General features: G+C 44.3%; 1 protein-coding gene across 1 annotated transcript in view; it reads left to right on the plus strand.

Moving 5' to 3' along the window:
• Positions 1-17,878, plus strand: part of LOC137438313 (SH3 and multiple ankyrin repeat domains protein 2-like) — a 240,678-nt gene that overhangs the window by 78,149 nt on the left and 144,651 nt on the right. Inside the window, exons 3-4 of the mRNA XM_078767127.1 lie at positions 3,116-3,184; positions 10,979-11,087. Of these exons, the coding sequence (XP_078623253.1) occupies positions 3,116-3,184; positions 10,979-11,087 (178 nt within the window). The remainder of the gene's footprint in view (positions 1-3,115; positions 3,185-10,978; positions 11,088-17,878) is intronic.

The raw sequence follows: 17,878 nt of genomic DNA on the forward strand, positions 1-17,878 counted from the left end.
TCTCTTTCATTGAAGAGGAGGTGAGGTATCGTTAGCACCTCGCCCTGAAGCAATTACAAATTCCTTCCCTAATAGTCTCAGTTGAACGTCAGGCTTGGCCAACCAGTTCATGAAAATCTTAGCTAAAATTTGCCCCACCACCAGCCACACAAATTGGGAGTAATTGGGGGCAATTATAGTCATAGTAGTGGTAGTAGTAGTAGTAGCAGCTGCTGATAGTTTCCAAAACATTCCCTTGAACCTCTCTTAGATGCCATAATTATTAAGTCTTGTAACTTTTCTGTAACATTTATGTACAATTGTGCAGGTTCTCAAACCACAAAAACACAAGTGTTGAATAATTTTCTAATTTCTTACGATTTGTGAGTTTCAAAGCAATTTCGTGAAAGGAAGAAGGTTGTTAGTATATCTTCAAACGTAATTTTCTGACCCTTCTTGCACAATTGTGTACAAAGCCTTTCTTGGTCCCTGTAATTTTTTTCTTTTATTATATCAGTTGATGAACTGTTCTCTTCATTTACTATGCTCAAGGGATTGCTAATTTGAAAATGCTGACTTCACAAATCTTAAAATACAAGACTGATTGTCTAACAACGGCATAGAGGATCTGCTGTCCCCCTGACAGGTGACCAGATCCACAGCTCTGATTGGTGGACGTTTGTGTGGGACATACATGCATACACCGGAAGGACAGACAAACGGTGTTCCAGAGGGCATTACCTTATGGGCTACACCATACAAATATGGCTGCCAAACCATGTGACCGATGACATAATCAATTTTTTTTCTTGACCAATTTATCCCTAGATCACGCTCAAATTTTTTTATACTGATCAGATCAAGTGTTCTACTTGTCGATTTATGACGTTATAATGAAGGCACCTATGACATCAACATTAACATATTTTATTCCCTATGGGGAGTACTTTACAATGAGCTACCTTTCATTTTTTTCCACGGAGCAGTTTCGGAGATATAGAGGTGCAAAGTTTTTTGTTTTTTCCAAGATGGTGCCCGTACCACGCAACCTATGACATCATAATTATAAAAAAAATCTGCAGGAGGAGGCGCTCCTATGGTGACAATCTCATGTCAATTGGACCAACAGTTGCAACATTTAAAGCATTTTATAGGGAATAAACCTGAAAAATGCTGGCAGAAGGGACATACATACATACATACATACATACATACATACATATTACATACATACATACATACATACAGGGTGACCCAAAAAAACCTCCCACATTTCGAAAGGCTGTAGCACTGGCAGTAGTGAGGCGGGAGGGGCGGGGCTAGGGTCTGTTGGTAGCCCAACCCCAACCGTCCTCAGTCGCCGACATGGCGTGGTCGGGAGCACACCGTGCGTTCGCTGTCGAAGCATTCTTCACAAACAACCGTTCCGTGATCGCCGTGCAGAGGGCCTTTCGAAGACGTTTCAGTATTCCACGGAACCAAAACGTTCCAGATCGGAAAACCATCTTGCAGTGGGTTGAGAATTTCAGGGCAACAGGCTCAGCTTTAAAAAGAAAATCACCTGGTCGACCTAGGAGTGCTCGTACGCCTGAGAATATTGAAGCATTGAGGCGATCTGTTGTGCAGTCTCCGAGACGTTCTGCGCGGAAGCATGCTTTCGCTGAAGGGATATCCCGGGAAACTGCAAGGAGAATCTTACCCAAAGACCTCCACTTCCATCCATACAAAATTACGGTTGTGCAAGAACTCAATGCGAGAGACTGGATAAGCCGCAGGGAGTTATGCGAGAACATTCTGCAACGTGTTCCGGAAGATGCTGTTCTCTTGTGTAGTGACGAAGCTCATTTTCATTTGAGTGGCTCTGTAAACAAACAAAATTTTCGCTATTGGTCTGAAGACAACCCTCGCATGCTACACGAAAGACCGTTGCACTCCGATCGAGTGACTGTGTGGTGCGCTGTTGCCGATGTTGGCATCGTGGGTCCTTATTTCTTTGAAGAGGGTGGTGTAACTGTTACCGTAACTTCTGACCATTACATTGATATGCTCGAAAACTTTCTAAGGCCACAACTCGAACACCTTGAGCTTGAAGAACTCGATGTGTGGTTTCAGCAAGATGGAGCTACGGCACACACAGCTCGAAGATCATTGCAAGTGCTTTGGGAAATGTTTCCGGATCGGGTGATCTCGTTGCGTGGCGATGTTGGGTGGCCGGCCCGTTCCCCTGACCTCGCCCCTTGTGATTTTTTTCTGTGGGGCTACCTTAAATCACGAGTGTATACTCATCGACCCCAAACTCTTGAAGCCCTTAAGGTTGCTATTCAGCAGGAGATAGCCGCTGTTCCACCCGACATGACCCGTCGAGCCATGGCAACCTTCAGAAATCGCCTCCAAGCGTATATAGACAATGACGGCCACCATTTGGAGGATGTCATCTTTAAAACATGATGAATAAAAACTGTATTGAATGAAGTTTCATGTGTGCAAATAATATCTTGATTATCTTTAACCATTTTTTTTTCATTTACCTTTGAAATGTCGGAGGTTTTTTTGGGTCACCCTGTACATACATACATACATACATACATACATACATACATACATACATACATACATAGTATGGTACAGGTACATACATACATACATAGATGCATACATACGGACAGACAAATGCTGTTCCAGAAAGCAACACATATCATGGTGTATATGCAACACATTGACAACAACACATTGACAAAAAAAACACATTGACAGATTTCGGTTCAATATTCTTCTCCGGGCTATGCCCTAAACAATGAACAATGGAATTAAAGTTATATATATATATATATATGTCGTACTTATTAATAGCTTTGCATCTTCATTAATGCTCTGTTGTTTAGTATTTGCCTTCCATTTATTCAAAACATTTGCCCAATCTGACTTCTTTGTATCACGTGAACATTTGTATTTATTTAGATTTGAAATTAACTTCCCAGATCACTTTGGTACCATCTTTTTCTTTTCTCTCTCTTTTATTCCCTTTTCTCAAGTTTGCTCTCCTTTTTTTTTCATTTTTAAAGAGACATTGTGAAATTTCCAGCTTCTATCGTGGTGTATTGTGGTTTGTTAATTTTGTATCTCCATTTTTCCACAGTTTCGCTACAAGCGACGTCTTTACCGAACATATATAGACAGACGACAGCTGTCGAAGCTGCACACCAAGGTGCGTTGATGTTCTCCATGGTAACAATTGGTCATTGTTGTACACTCTTTTAAAGAACCTCAATGCAAACCAAGTGGCTTATGATGGGGTGGGGTTGAACCAGGTAACTGCAAAGCATTTTCTAAACATTAAGATTCATACAGTAGAGTGATATATGTCCTGTACCTTCTTTTGTTTTGTTTTTTAGTTTTAGTTTTACTCACATGTTGATACAGAAAAAAACACATTGACAGATTTCGTTTCAATATTCTTCTCTTTTCAGTGGTGAAAGATGAACCACCTTTAGAGGCCATTTTTCCCCCGCAGAGCAGGGGTTGGCCTTTTTTGGGCACCGTGGTCCCCTTTTTTGAAGCAATGTTTTATGGTCCGGATGCTCTTCCTGCCGCCAACCCTGTTAGTCACCTCTTGCGACATGCAAGGAATTACCAGTGAACTTGTACTCAATTTGCCGAGCTCAGAAGGATGACAGGCTGAGTCAACTCCCCTGGCGTTAATTCAGCAATCAACCGGGATTCGAACGCAGGATCCTAGTATCCCAAGTCGGCACCCTAACCACTAAGCCAACACCAGGCTTAGTGGTGAAAGATATGATATGTTAATGATTCTATTGCAACAGCTTCAAACATTCTTACAAATTAAGATTGTATCAAAAGCTATTTAAGCTGGATAAAAAAACACAAACGAGAACAATGCTTATCATGGAGAGCAGTGGATTTCTACTCTTTTGTTCAGGTTCACTAATTAGAATGCAAATATTAATAATGCCTTCGTATATTGCATTCTTTTCCCGTTTTTGATGAGAGATAGTAATTTTATACAACATTATCTGAGTGTTGATATTTTCTTCATTTTGTCTTTTCATGAACCAAGAAAGTTCTCAATTTCTCCACATCAGAACTTGATCATGGAGCAAAATAAAATGCAAACAAGTACAGATACATTCAAAGTACACTGCCCCATGCCAAATAAATAAATAACATATCCTCCAGTGCGCGGCATTGCTGGGGCACCTTAGGCGCCCGGCGATGCCACCGTGCAGCACATAGAGATGGTATTTGGAGGGTGAGGTGTACAATAATTGATTGATGAATTGCGTAATTAAAATCAATAAATACAGTCGTGGGCAAAATTTTTGGCACCCTTGCACTTTTTTCAAATAATGCACCATTTCTTCCAGAAAATTGTAGAAATTAAAAAATCTTTTGGTATCCACAAATGTATTTTTTTGGTTTGCAGTGGAACTAAACAAAAAAGCTGAAAAAAATACTAAATCTTAGCTTATTCCACACACAAATCCTAAAATCGCCCAGACAATATTATTGACATCTTTTAGAAGTTGTTAGAAATAATTAGATTTCAAGCAAGTGATTCTCCTTTGCTTTGGAATTGAACTCACCTATGGTGAGTTGCTAGTGCTGCAATATAAAAATCACTCATTCAACCAGTTTAAATAGAGAAATGGAGTCATTCTGCTGTTTTGTGTCACTGCGTGTATCACAATGAGCATGGAGAAAAGAAAGAAAACCAGAGAATTGTCCGAGGAGGTCAGACACAAGATTGTAGCCAAGCATGGACAATCTCAAGGCTAGAAGCCCATCTCCAGAGACCTTGATGTTCCTGTGTCCACCTTACACAATGTTATCAGGAAGTTTAAGGCCCATAGCACTGTAGCCAACCTCCCTGGATGTGGCCGAAAGAGAAAACTTTGAAGATTGCAGCGAAGGATTGTTTGAATGGTGGAGAAAGCACCTCGATCAACGGTCAAACGAAGTATGGCAGTTTTAACTCACACCATCCGCCGCCAACTCAATGAAAGGGGGTTCTATGGTAGGAGACCCAGGAGGATCCCACTGCTGTGTGAGAGGGAGAGGGAGGGAGAGAGAGACAGAGACACACAGAGACACGCAGATACACACAGAGACACACAGAGACACGCAGAGACACACAGATACACACAGAGACTGTGAGACTGTGAGACTGTGACTTAAGAAAGCCCGACTGGAGTTTGCCAAAACACACATGAACAAGCCAAAATCCTTCTGGGAGAATATCCTGCGGACAGATGAGACCAAATTAGAGCTTTTTTTTTTTTTTTTTACAGAACACTGAATGTTCTGTGTTTGCCTCTAAATCTTGTGTCCCAAACCCATCCCTCTCTGTACCCACCGTACCCAGTCGTACCCAGCTGCTCCTGGACTCTGTGTCCTTTCCTCCTGACAAGGTGGAAAAGTTTCTGTCAACCCTCGACTCTGATTCTGCAACTAGACCTGAGGGCATCAGCCCACGGGTCCTAAAATCCTGTTCTTCCGCTCTTTCACTCCCTCTCTCTGTTCTCTTCACCCTCTCTTTTGCTCAAGGTCATCTGCCATCTGCTTGGAAATCAGCCAACATCACCGCTTTGCACAAAAAAGGTGCAAAAACAGATCCTAGCAACTACAGACCAATCAGCCTTCTCCCAATTATCAGCAAAGTCATGGAATCCATCATTGCTTCAGATATGAAATCTTTCCTCTTCTCCAATGGCTTGATCTCTGATCATCAATTTGGTTTCAGACCTGGTCACTCTACTCTGGACATGCTGCTTCTGCTTTCTCAACAATGGATGGAGGTCCTCAATGCCAAACAGGAAATTAGAGCTGTCTCCCTTGACATATCACGTGCCTTCGATACGGTCTGGCACCCCGCTCTGCTCACCAAACTCTCCTCCTTTGGTGTCCATGGAAATCGCCATGCATGGCTGGCGGACTTCCTCTCTAGTCGTAGTCAACGTGTGGCCCTGAATGTTTTTCTCTCATCTCCTCTTCCTGTTCAGGCTGGAGTTCCCCAAGGCAGTGTTCTGGGCCCTGTGCTTTTTCTGGTCTTCATCAATGATCTCTCTGACTCTCTTGAAAATCCTCTCTATCTCTTTGCTGATGACTCTACTCTCTGTCGCTACATTCCTCATCCCTCAGATCGGCAGTCTGCAGCCTCCTCACTCTCTGCAGACCTGGACAAAATCACAGACTGGGCAAACAAGTGGAACATGTCTTTCAATCCTGACAAATCTCACACTCTTACGATGTCTCTCCGAAAAGACCGACTGGACAACCCTCCCATCCACTTTCTGAATAATCCTCTCCAAGAAGTTCTGTCACTCAAGCTTTTGGGTCTCACTATCTGCCATGATCTTTCCTGGGAAAACCACATTTCAAATCTGGCCTCCAAAGCCAGTCGCCGACTGGGCATCCTCCGTCGTGCGAAGTCCTTCCTTGGCACACCTGAGCTCCTCACCACATAAAAGGCTTTCATCTGCAGCTCAATGGAATACTGCTCTCCCCTCTGGGCTGGGGCTCCTGCCTCACACCTAGCTCGTCTTCACGCTGTTGAAACCAAAGCGTTCAGCATCATTGGAATCTCCCGCGATGAAGCTAACTCCAAGGGCCTTTCACTCACTCACCACAGGCAGGTTGGTGGTCTTTCCGTCTTCTACCGACTCCTCTCTGGCCTTGCCCCCCCCCACCCCCCAGCTCTCTCTGGTCTCTGTCCCCCAAATATTCCTACAGGTCGCACAAGATCTGCCTGCAACCATCTTATGGTTAAACTGCCAAATCAAGACTCTCTGCTCACCTTCACTCCTTCATTCCTCTTTTCTCCCGCCTCTGGAACAAACTCCCTCACTCTCTTCAATCCCACTCCACCCTCCAGGTCTTTAAAACAGCTGTTCACCACCATCTCTTATCTTCCCCCATCCAAAACCTTGATATTTTCTACCCCCACTAATTTCACCCCAAATCCACTTTTTTGAAATACCAACTTCTGTCCTGGAAGTCATTGGTGTCCTTGTGTTTTATACTTCTCCCACCCCCCCCCCCCCACCCCCCTTCCCACATCTCCTCCCCCCAAGCCTCCTCCCCCCAAGCCCTCTCCCTCCCACACATCTCCCTTCTCTCAAATGTTGTGTTTGTGTGCTTCCCCTTCTCTCCCCATCTTTTCCTCCGCTCCCATTTTTTATATATTTTGTTTGTCTGGTTGATTTTTTTGTGAAATAAATGTTAGCTCTTTCACGAGCCTCGATTCAGTATACAAAAAAAATAAAAAAATTGAAGCCTTCAAAGAAAAGAACACCTTCCCTACAGTCAAACATGGAGGAGGTTCAGTGATGTTTTGGGGTTGCTGTGCTGCCTCTGGCACTGGGTGCCTTGAATGTGTGCATGGCATCATGAAATGAGATTACCAAGGCATTTTGGAGCACAATATTCAACCCAGTGTCAGAAAGCTGGGTCGCCGTCGAAGGTCATGGGTCTTGCAGCAGGACGATGACCCCAAACACACTACAAAAAGCATTCAGGAATGGTTCAAGACAAAACGCTGGACTGTTCTGAAGTGGCCAGCAATGAGTCCAGATATAAATCCCATTGAACACCTGTGGGGAGATCTGAAAACAGCAGTTGGGAGAAGGCACCCTTCAAATCTGAGAGAACTGGAGCAGTTTGCACAAGAAGAGTGGGCCAAACTGCCAGTAGAGAGGTGTAGGAAGCTCATTCATGGCTATAAGAAGCGCTTGACTGCATTATTTTGTCCAAAGGCCGTGCTACCAAATATTAGGTCTTGTGTGTCAATAATTTTGTTAATGCCATTTCTTTTTATTTTCTGATTTAAACGGATACTAGGGCATGCCCGTACTATATATATATCTAAAAGTATATCCCCCCCCCCTCTATTTACATGCAATGGTTTGGTCCAAAGCTAACGGCTTGCGAGTACGGTGACAATCCCCCCCCTCTATTTACATGAAATGGTTTGGTCCAAAGCTAACGGCTAGCGGAGTTTGGTAAAGAAATCGCCATAGCGTGCACAAATGCGCAGGAAAGCGAAAGAATCGCAAATTAGTTTTAATTAGTTTTAAAACATAGTTTAACGGCAACATAGCGGCAACATAGTTTGCCAACGTGAAATAAATGAATACGCTCTCAAATGTGCCAAAAAAAAAAAAAAACGCTACCCGTACGCTCTACCCCGCCCGTACGCCCGTAAACAAAAAAAACAACGCTCTTCGCTTCCGCCCTTCGCTCTGACTGAATTGGGAGAAATAATGCGCATAAGAAATCGAGAAATTATTATTTTCTCCGGAAGAAATCGAATTACGTACCGTAATGGCGCACGCGCTGGGCTCGGCTCGCTGCTCGCTCTCACATCGGCCACGCCTACGCAATAACGCGTTCTGTGATTGGATGCCGGAAGTCAGTCCTCACTGTCCGGAAGTTCGCAAATCGCAGTTACGATGAATCGCAAATTAGTTTTAATTAGTTTTATAATTAGTTTTAAAACATAGTTTAACGGCAACATAGTTTGCCGACGGGAAATAAATGAATACGCTCTCAAATGTGCCATCCGAGGCAGAGTGTGTTCGCCACGTTCGGCACACGTGATAGCTCGCTGCTCTCTGATTGGTTGAATCGTTTTTTGGACATAGCTCGGTAAGTACTTCTGCGATTAATTTAAAACCTTGAAAAGGCACATCCTCGGGTCCCCAGCAATATACCTGGCAAGTTTCAAGTATATCGGACCGGTAGTTGTCGAGAAACAGCGGTCACAGACATACAAACAAACAAACGTACAAACAAACATACACACAGAGATTACTGGAATTATAGATAGATAATAGGTTCTGAATCAAAAACAAAGGTGCTGTAATATTAACATTGAAATAAAGAATTGTGGAGACCAAATACTTTTGTCAATTTCAACTTATTTTCAGAGAAAAGTGTGAGTTATTTGAAATAAGTGCAAGGGTGCTAATGTTTTGGCCACGACTGTACTAATAGTAAAATAATTAATTTCTTACTCAATTGGCTAACATCATACCTCAACCACCAGTGTTTCATCCAAAGCTGTAACGTTTTGAAAATTAATTAAATAATTGATTAATCAAAATATTGAATAATTAATTGATTAATTTTTTTTTTATTACTTGATTAATCAATAAATCAAAAATACATTTTATAGCCAAATCACTTGTTCACTGTAATGTCCAAATATCAGCATTGTAGCTCAAAGAGTGCCTGAGATATTGCCCAGATGAGAACGAAAATAAATAAGTACTTATTAAATCGATAATAATGAAGTAATTAATCAATTAATTGATTAATCAAAAAATACTGTTTTTGCCGAAGCACGTACTCACTATTGTGCCCAAATTTCAGCTTCCTAGCTCAAAGGATGGCTGAGATATCGTCCAGACAAACAGTCAAACAAAGAAGAAACAATCACGAAAACAATCAAGAAAACAAACAGTGGCAACCTAGTACTCCCTTTCAGCGTGTGTCATGATGTCGTGCAGTGCTGGAGATGGAATGGGAAAGGGGCGGTGTACAATGATATACTCTTGCTTAATATGTAATTGTGTAGTTTAATATTTACTGATGTGCTTTCTTGAAGAACCAATGCAAGGGTTTTTGTAGTCGGTGATAAAATCCCCAAGGTTTATTAGCCCGTCCCTAGCGCAGTGGAAGACGGGGCTTGGCAATCACTCTTATGTGTCTGTCTGTCTGTCTGTCCGGGCCATAATGTTTTTACCATTTGAGCTTTTGCCATCAAATTTTCAGCTTCAGGTTTATTATGAGACATGGAAAAGACAAGAAGGATGAGAGGATTCGCATTCGTGGAAATAATAACAATCGAGCACCCAACAGAGTCCGTAACCCTCTCAAGCTTCGATTCTCCGATCCTCCCAGTATTTTCTACCCCCTTCTGCATAAGAGGCTTTCTGCACTGCCATTAATAGAGCCTCAAAACCCACTTCGCTCGATCCTCATCCCCACTCCATGTGAGGAACCGCCTTCGGCCTGGGTCCTGGTGCAATATACATTTGCAGGCATTCACAAAACCTGTTCAAATCCATTTTTGGGCACCTGTGAAGAGAATGGGCTTGTGACAGCCTCAGGTTTTGGCACAATATTTTGTCTCAGACGTTCATGAAGTGGTTTGAAGCAGTTTTGGGGGCTTTGAAGAAAATGTGTTCATGTGTGAGGAAAATGTGCAGCAGATGGCTTCTAGAAAGAATGTAGAATGATATTGTGTCAGTCCTTTCCACTATACTGAGGCTGGTAATTGCTCTGTTTCAATGATGAGGAGACTAGAAGAAGGATTGAGGGGGTGAAAGATGGGGGGGGGGGGGGACTACCAGAATTAACCAACTGCCAAATACAGGCAAAGGTAGACTATGTAAATGTTGACAACCCCAATGCCAAAAAGCCTTTGGCTTATGGTAGTAATTCTGTGCTGATTTGATATGCTGTACATCCTTCCCTTTGTTCCATGCAATTAAGCACGACCTTACAGCAGGTGGCATGCCTTCATATGATTGGCCTGGCATAGTCAATGTCCCTCGTTATTTAAGGAGTTCATCAGGCAGTTTAAATGGGATTAATAGCAAATGTGTTGGCATTTTAAAATGTAACTTTCAGATCACTCTTTTAGGATGCACCAACTGGCAAGAGACACATCACTTGTCACACAAATCTTACACTTGGACAGTGGCAAGTTCTCGTTATTATGTATAAGAGAACGAAATTGCCATGAATCACGACAAATTATAGACAACAAGCTGCCAACCTTGGTGTTCAGAGAAATTCCAGTTGTGTTGACATGTCTGTTTTTGGTGTACATTTTAAAAGTGCAATGTTTGACCTATGTACCAAATGGATATTGTTTTTTCTTCTTCTGGTATTCCAATGTGAGAGCAGCGGTGGGATCAACACTTTTTCTTTCAACAGGATTGGCCCAATTATCATTAGTTCCTATTCATTTGTCTAGGTTAACCTGAGGAGGTTTATGGGTTACATACAAAACCTATCATTGGAGAAGGCCAAGAAGATGCTAGACCGAGGGCTTGATCCAAACTTCCACGATCCTGACTCTGGAGGTGGGTCATTTAACCAGGCAAACAGTCATTTGTAAAATTTATTTTGAGGACTTGCTAATGGCCGGTTTGTTTAGGTGATTCATTGCAGTAGATTCATACAGTCGTTGTGGGTAAGAATTGATGCTCTCATTTTAAATTGTTCTAACGATAGGGATTGTGAGCCTGACACAACAGGCGTAATCCCAATTAATGGATATGTTTCTTTTTTTCTTCTTTTATGCTTCAAAATTGGTTAATGCAAAAGTTAAACAGTGAAGATTTTGCCATGATTTTATGTGTTCAGTGACGAAGTTGCCAGAGGCATTATGTTTTCGGGTTATCCGTCCAGTTGTACGTCCATCCATCCGTCCGTGATCGGTTTTCGTTTCCGCGATAACTCAAGAATAGATGAAAGGAACAGAGTCAAACTTCATACAAGTATGTGTAATGATGTGAAGATAAATTGATTACATTATGGGGTCAAGGGGTCAAATTTCAGAGGTCCCGTTAAGTAAAAATTCTGTTACTGAGCTAACTTGTGAACCAGTGATGGCGTTTTGCCCATACAAAGTACAAGTACTGTATATACACTACATGACCAAAAGTATGTGGACACCCGAACATCGAACATCTCATTCCAAAATCATGGGCATTAACATGGAGTTGGGTCCCCTCCTTTGCTGATGTAACAGCCTCCACTCTCCTGGGAAGGCTTTCCACTAGATGTTGGAACATTGCTGCGGGGATTTGCTTCCATTCAGCCACAAGAGCATTAGTGAGTTCGGACACTGATGTTGGGCGATTAGGCCTGGCTCGTAGTCGGAGTTCCAATTGATCCCAAAGGAGTTCGAAGGGGTTGACACACACACAAACACACAAACACACACACACACACACACACACACACACACACACACACACACAGCTCTGTGCAGGCCAGTCAAGTTCTTCCACACCAATCTCGACAAACCATTTCTGCATTGACCTCACCTTGTGCACGGGACCATTGTCATGCTGAAACAGGAAAGGGCCTTCGCCAAACTGTTGCTACAATGTTGGAAGCACACAATCGTCTAGAATGTCATTGTATAAAAAAAACCAAAAAAAAAACCCACCTTTAGAGGCCATTTTTTCCCCGCGAGCGGGGGTTGGCCTTTTTCGGGGACCGTGGTTGTTGTTGTTTTTCAGTCCCCTTTTTGAAGCAATGTTTTACGGCCGGATGCCCTTCCTGCCGCCAACCCTTTTTGTCGCCTTTTACGACAAGCAGGGAATTACCAGTGAACTGGTACTCAATTAGCCGACCTCGGAAGGATGACAGGCTAAGGATGACATTGTATGCTGTAGCGTTAATATTTCCCTTCGCTGGAACGAAGGGGTCCAGCCCGAACACTGAAAAACAGCCCCAGATCATCATTCCTCCTCCACCAAACTTTACAGTTGGCACTATGCATTCGTGCAGGTAGCATTCTCCTGGCATCTGCCAAACCCAGATTAGTCCGTCGGACTGCCAGATGGTGAAGCATGATTCATCACTCCAGATAACGCGTTTCCACTGCTCCAGAGTCCAATGGCGGTGAGCTTTACACCACTCCAGCCGACGCTTGAAATTGAGCATGGTGATGTTAGGCTTGTGTGCGGCTGCTCGTACATGGAAACCCATTTCATGAAGCTCCCGACGAACAGTTGTTGTGCTGATGTTGCTTCCAGAGGCAGTTTGGAATGCGGTAGTGAGTGTTGCAATCGAGGACAGACGATATTTACGCGCTTCAGCACTCGGCGGCCCCGTTCTGTGAGCTTGTGTGGCTTACTACATCCGCGGCTGAGCTGTTGTTGCTCCTAGACGTTTCCAGTTCACAATAACAGCAGTTACAGTTGACCGGGGCAGCTCTAGCTGGGCAGAAATTTGACAAACTGACTTGTTGGAAAGGTGGCATCCCATGACGGTGCCACGTTGAAAGTCACTGAGCTCTTCAGTACGGCCCATTCTAATGCCAATGTTTGTCTATGAAGATTGCATGGCTGTGTGTTTGATTATAAATTCAACATCTAAATAAACTTATCAAATCTTTAGAAGGATACTCATTGAAATCCTCCATTCAAAAATGAAAAATATTTCAACACAGGTAAAGTTCAGCTATCTTTACTACACACATGTCAATACACAAGAGGTTGCCTCAGTCACAACAAAGCAAAAAGCATGAACATCACAAGGTGTGGTGCAACAAAAGTCACAGCACTGCAACACAAAGCCACGCACCTGAATACCGTCAAAACAAAATGACACAGGAATGGACACAACACTCCGAACAGCCAAGGACAGAATGACAGCAGTCCTCAATATCGTGTGTGTCCTCCCTGAGCTGTGATGCAAGCTGTACACCTCCGAAGCATGCTCTGTACCAGGTGTCTGATGTGATCCTGGGGAAGTCTGTCCCACTCCTCCTGCAAGCCTTAAATGAGCATTTCCCGATTGACAGCTGTTGATCTCCTCGATGCAAGACGTCGACCAAGCTCATCCCATAAATGCTCAATGGGATTGAGGTCCGGGGAATAAGGCATCCAAGGCATCACTTCAACACCCTGTTCCTGGAGGAAGTTGGTTGTCAGGCGAGCAGCATGGGGTCGAGCATTGTCCTTTTTTTTTTTTTTTGGATACAAGATCGAGGCTCGTGAAAGAGCTAAAATTAATCACACAAAAAGTCAAACCGACACATAAAACACAAAATAAGGGGAGCGGTCGACAAGATGGGGAGAGAGGGGGAAGGACACAAACACAACATTTGAGAGAAGGGACATCGAGAGAACTGTGGGAGGGAGAGGGCTTGGGGGGAAGTGGGAGAGGTATAAAACATATGGACACTGCAAGGACTTCCAGAAAAGAAGTTGGAATTTCAAAAAAGTGTTTCTGGGGTGAATTAGCGGGGGTAGAAAAGATCAAGGTTTTGGATGGGGGAAGATAAGAGATGGTGGTGAACAGCTGTTTTAAAGACCTGGAGGGAGGAGTGGGATTGAAGGGAGTGGGGGAGTTTGTTCCAGAGGCGGGACAAAAGGAGAATGAAAGAGTGAAGGTGAGCAGAGAGCCTAGATTTTGGCAGTTTAACAATAAGAGGGTTGCTGGCAGATCTTGTGCGACCTGTAGGAATATTTGGGGGACATAGCACAGAGAGAGCTGGGGGCGCAAGGCCGGAGAGGAGTCTGTAGAAGACAGACAGACCACCAACCTGCCTGCGGTGAATGAGTGAAAGGCCCTCGGAGTTAGCTTCATCGCAGGAGATTCCAATGATTCTCAAAGCTTTGGTTTCAACAGCGTGAAGCCGAGCTAGGTGTGAGGCAGGCGCACCGACCCAGAGGGGGAAACAGTATTCCATTGAGCTGCGGATGAAAGCCTTGTATGTGGTGAGGAGCTCAGGTGTGCCAAGGAAGGACTTCGCACGACGGAGGATGCCCAGGCGGCCACTGGCTTTGGAGGCCAGTTTGGAAATGTGGTTTTCCCAAGAAATATCATGGCACATCGTGAGACCCAAAAGCTTGAGTGACAGAACTTCTTGGAGAGGATTGTTGAGAAAGTAGATGGGAGGGTTTTCCAATCGGTCTTTTCGGAGAGACATAGTAAGAGTGTGAGATTTGTCAGGATTGAAAGACATGTTCCACTTGTTTGACCAGTCTGTGATTTTGTCCAGGTCTGCAGAGAGTGAGGAGGCTGCAGACTGCCGATCTGATGGATGAGGAATGGAGCGGCAGAGAGTGAAGTCATCAGCAAAGAGATAGAGAGGATTTTACAGAGAGTCGGAGAGATCATTGATGAAGACCAGAAAAAGCACAGGACCCAGAACACTACCTTGGGGAACTTCAGACAGAACAGGAGGGGAGATGAGAGAAATCCATTCAGGGCCACACGTTGCCTGACTACGACCAGAGAGGAAGTCCGCAAGCCATGCGTGGAGATTTCCATGGATACAATAGGAGAGTTTGGTGAGCAGAGCTGGGTGCCAGACCGTATCGAAGGCATGTGATATGTCAAGGGAGAAAGCTCTGATTTCCTGTTTGGCATTGAGGACCTCCATCCATTGTTGAGACAGCAGAAGCAGCATGTCCAGAGTAGAGTGACATGGTCTGAATCCAAATTGATGATCGGAGATCAAGCTCCGATTGATGATCGGAGAAGGATTTGATATCCGAAGCAATGATGGATTCCATGACTTTGCTGATAATTGGGAGCAGGCTGATTGGTCCGTAGTTGCATGGATCTGTTTTTGCACATTTTTTGTATAAAGCGGTAATGTTTGCTGATTTCCAAGATGCTGGCAGATGACCTTGAGCAAACGAGAGGGTGAAAATAACTGAGAGAGGGTGAGATAGAGCGGCAGAGCAGGATTTTAGGACCCGTGGGTTGATGCCGTCTGGTCCAGTTGCAGAATCAGAGTCGAGGTTTGACAAAAACTTCTCCACCTTGTCAGGAGAGAAGGACACAGAGTCCAGGAGCAGTTGGGTTCAACTGGGTAAGGTGGGAACAGAGAGAGATGGGTTTGGGACACAATATTTTGAGGCAAACACAGAGTTGAGGCATTCGGCTTTGTCACGTGCGGTGTCAACTGTGTAGCCATTTGAAGTAAGGGAGGGGATGGAGGGGGAACAAACACCAGAAACAAATTTGACCAGACGCCACCTGGATTTGGAGGAAGGAGACACGTTTGAGAGTTCATTCTTGAGTGTGGAGAGTGTCCTGCTGGAAAACTGCGATGTCAGGATGAGCCTGGAGAAATGGCAGCAGATGAGGTCTCAAAACTTCATTGACATAACGCTGACTACTGAGATTGCCTTCGATGACGACCAGAGGTGTCCTGAAACAGGTGGAAATGCCGGCCCATATCATCACACTGGGTCCTCCCCAACGATTGATCTGGTGAATACAGCATGATGCATACCTTTCCCCACTTCTGTACCATACCCGTTGATGCCCATCAGCAGCATGGAGGCAAAATCTGGACTCATCGCTGAACAAGACTGCACTCCACTGTTGCTTTGTCCAGCGGCGATGCTGCAGACACCATCTTAGTCTGTTCCGCCAATGCACTGCGTTCAATATTGGACCTCTGCAAGGACGTCTTGCCACCATGCCCCAACTTCTCAAGCGCCTCCGCACAGTAGAGACACTGATGCGGTTGTTGTGGCGACCTTTTGTCACTGCAGCTGTTTGCGTCGCAGGGCGGAAACCATCACGAAGATGCTGCAGCACAATCCAGCGGTCTTGGTTTGGGGTGGTTACCCGTGGTCTTCCTCTTCGTGGACCATCATTCACAGTTCCAGTTTCACCGTAATGCCTGGACAGGTTGGAAATTGCAGGCTGTGAGCAACCAAGACGGGCAATTGTTCGCTGGCTTACACCAGCCTCAAGCATCCCAATTGCCCTTAAACGTTGTTCAGATTTCAGGCGTGGCATCTGAATTTTCTTGTTTTCCCTGTCAGAAGCCTCTAGAGTGACTAGAGACAGCAGTAAATGAATGTCTAACCATGAGAACTGAAGAATTTCATTATGAGGGTCATTTTTTAAAGGGAAAGATCCCTACACAGAACCACTCAAGCATGCCATTGTTGATCAACCAGGTGATTGAAGTGAAGTTCCCGTTACATAATCAGCCATTGCAAATTGAAGAAACGTGTTTGTAAAGCTGCACATTTCAAAAAATGAAAGTGATAAGTTTATTTTGATCAGTATATATACCTGTCAGCAATAGGTGTGGCTCAAACAGCCAGATCCACTAATTAGAAGAGGTGTCCGCATACCTTTGGTCATGTAATGTATTATGACGCAAAGATGATCTGATGAGATTTCATCGTCAAAGGTCAGAGGTCATGTCAGGTAAAAACCACTCCTGAAAAAAGGCACATGACAGCACACCAGGTGTGCAAAAATGCACGTGAAAACTGACAACAACAACAACAACAACAGGCATTTTAAGGCCATTTTCCCTGCTAGAGCGGGGGTTAGCCCTGTGGTCCCCATGACAATCTTCTCCATTTTGCCCTATTTTCTGCATCTCCCCTTGTTAACCCCCTTGCCCGCATTTCTTCTTCGACCATCTTTAGCCAAGTCTTTCTCGGTCTTCCCCGTCCTCTACTTCCTTCTACATTCATTTCCATCACTCTTCTCAACCAGTCACTTTCATCCTTCCTCAACACATGACCAAACCATCTCAACCTGTTCCTCTTCACAGCATCAATCACAGGCTCTATTCCCATCATCTTTCGCAATTCATCATTTGTCTTCCTCGGGACAACATTCATCATTTGTCTATTCCCATCATCATTTCGGGCTAACCCCTGCTCTAGCAGGGAAAATGGCCTTAAAATGCATGTTGTCTCTCAACGATACTCCACACATCCACCGAACCATTCACATTTCCACCCTTTCCAGCCTTCGTTGCTGCTCTACGTTCATTACCCATGTCTCGCTCCCATAAATCATAACACTTCTCACACATGCAGCATTCACCTTTCCCTTCAGCTTCAACGACACACTCCCCTCCTCGTCAGCACGACACTCAGTTCCCGAAACTTCTTCCATGCACATCTCACTCGAGCAACCGTTGCCGAGTCTGATCCACCTTCTCCATTCAGCATGTCTCCTCGGTAACAAAATGTTTTCACACCTTCCAGCTTCATGCCGTCTCCAAGATCCAACTCAACATTTCCTCCATCTGCAGCTCCCTCTGTGCACACCTTACACTTGAATGTAGCTGCCACACTGGTTAATGACCCTCTCAAACCACTACATTTTTGATGAATCCACTCAGCGCACATTGTACATTGAA

Source organism: Myxine glutinosa, chromosome 13, assembly GCF_964187855.1.
Source record: "Myxine glutinosa chromosome 13, kmMyxGlut1.1, whole genome shotgun sequence".
Lineage (NCBI taxonomy): Eukaryota > Metazoa > Chordata > Myxini > Myxiniformes > Myxinidae > Myxine > Myxine glutinosa.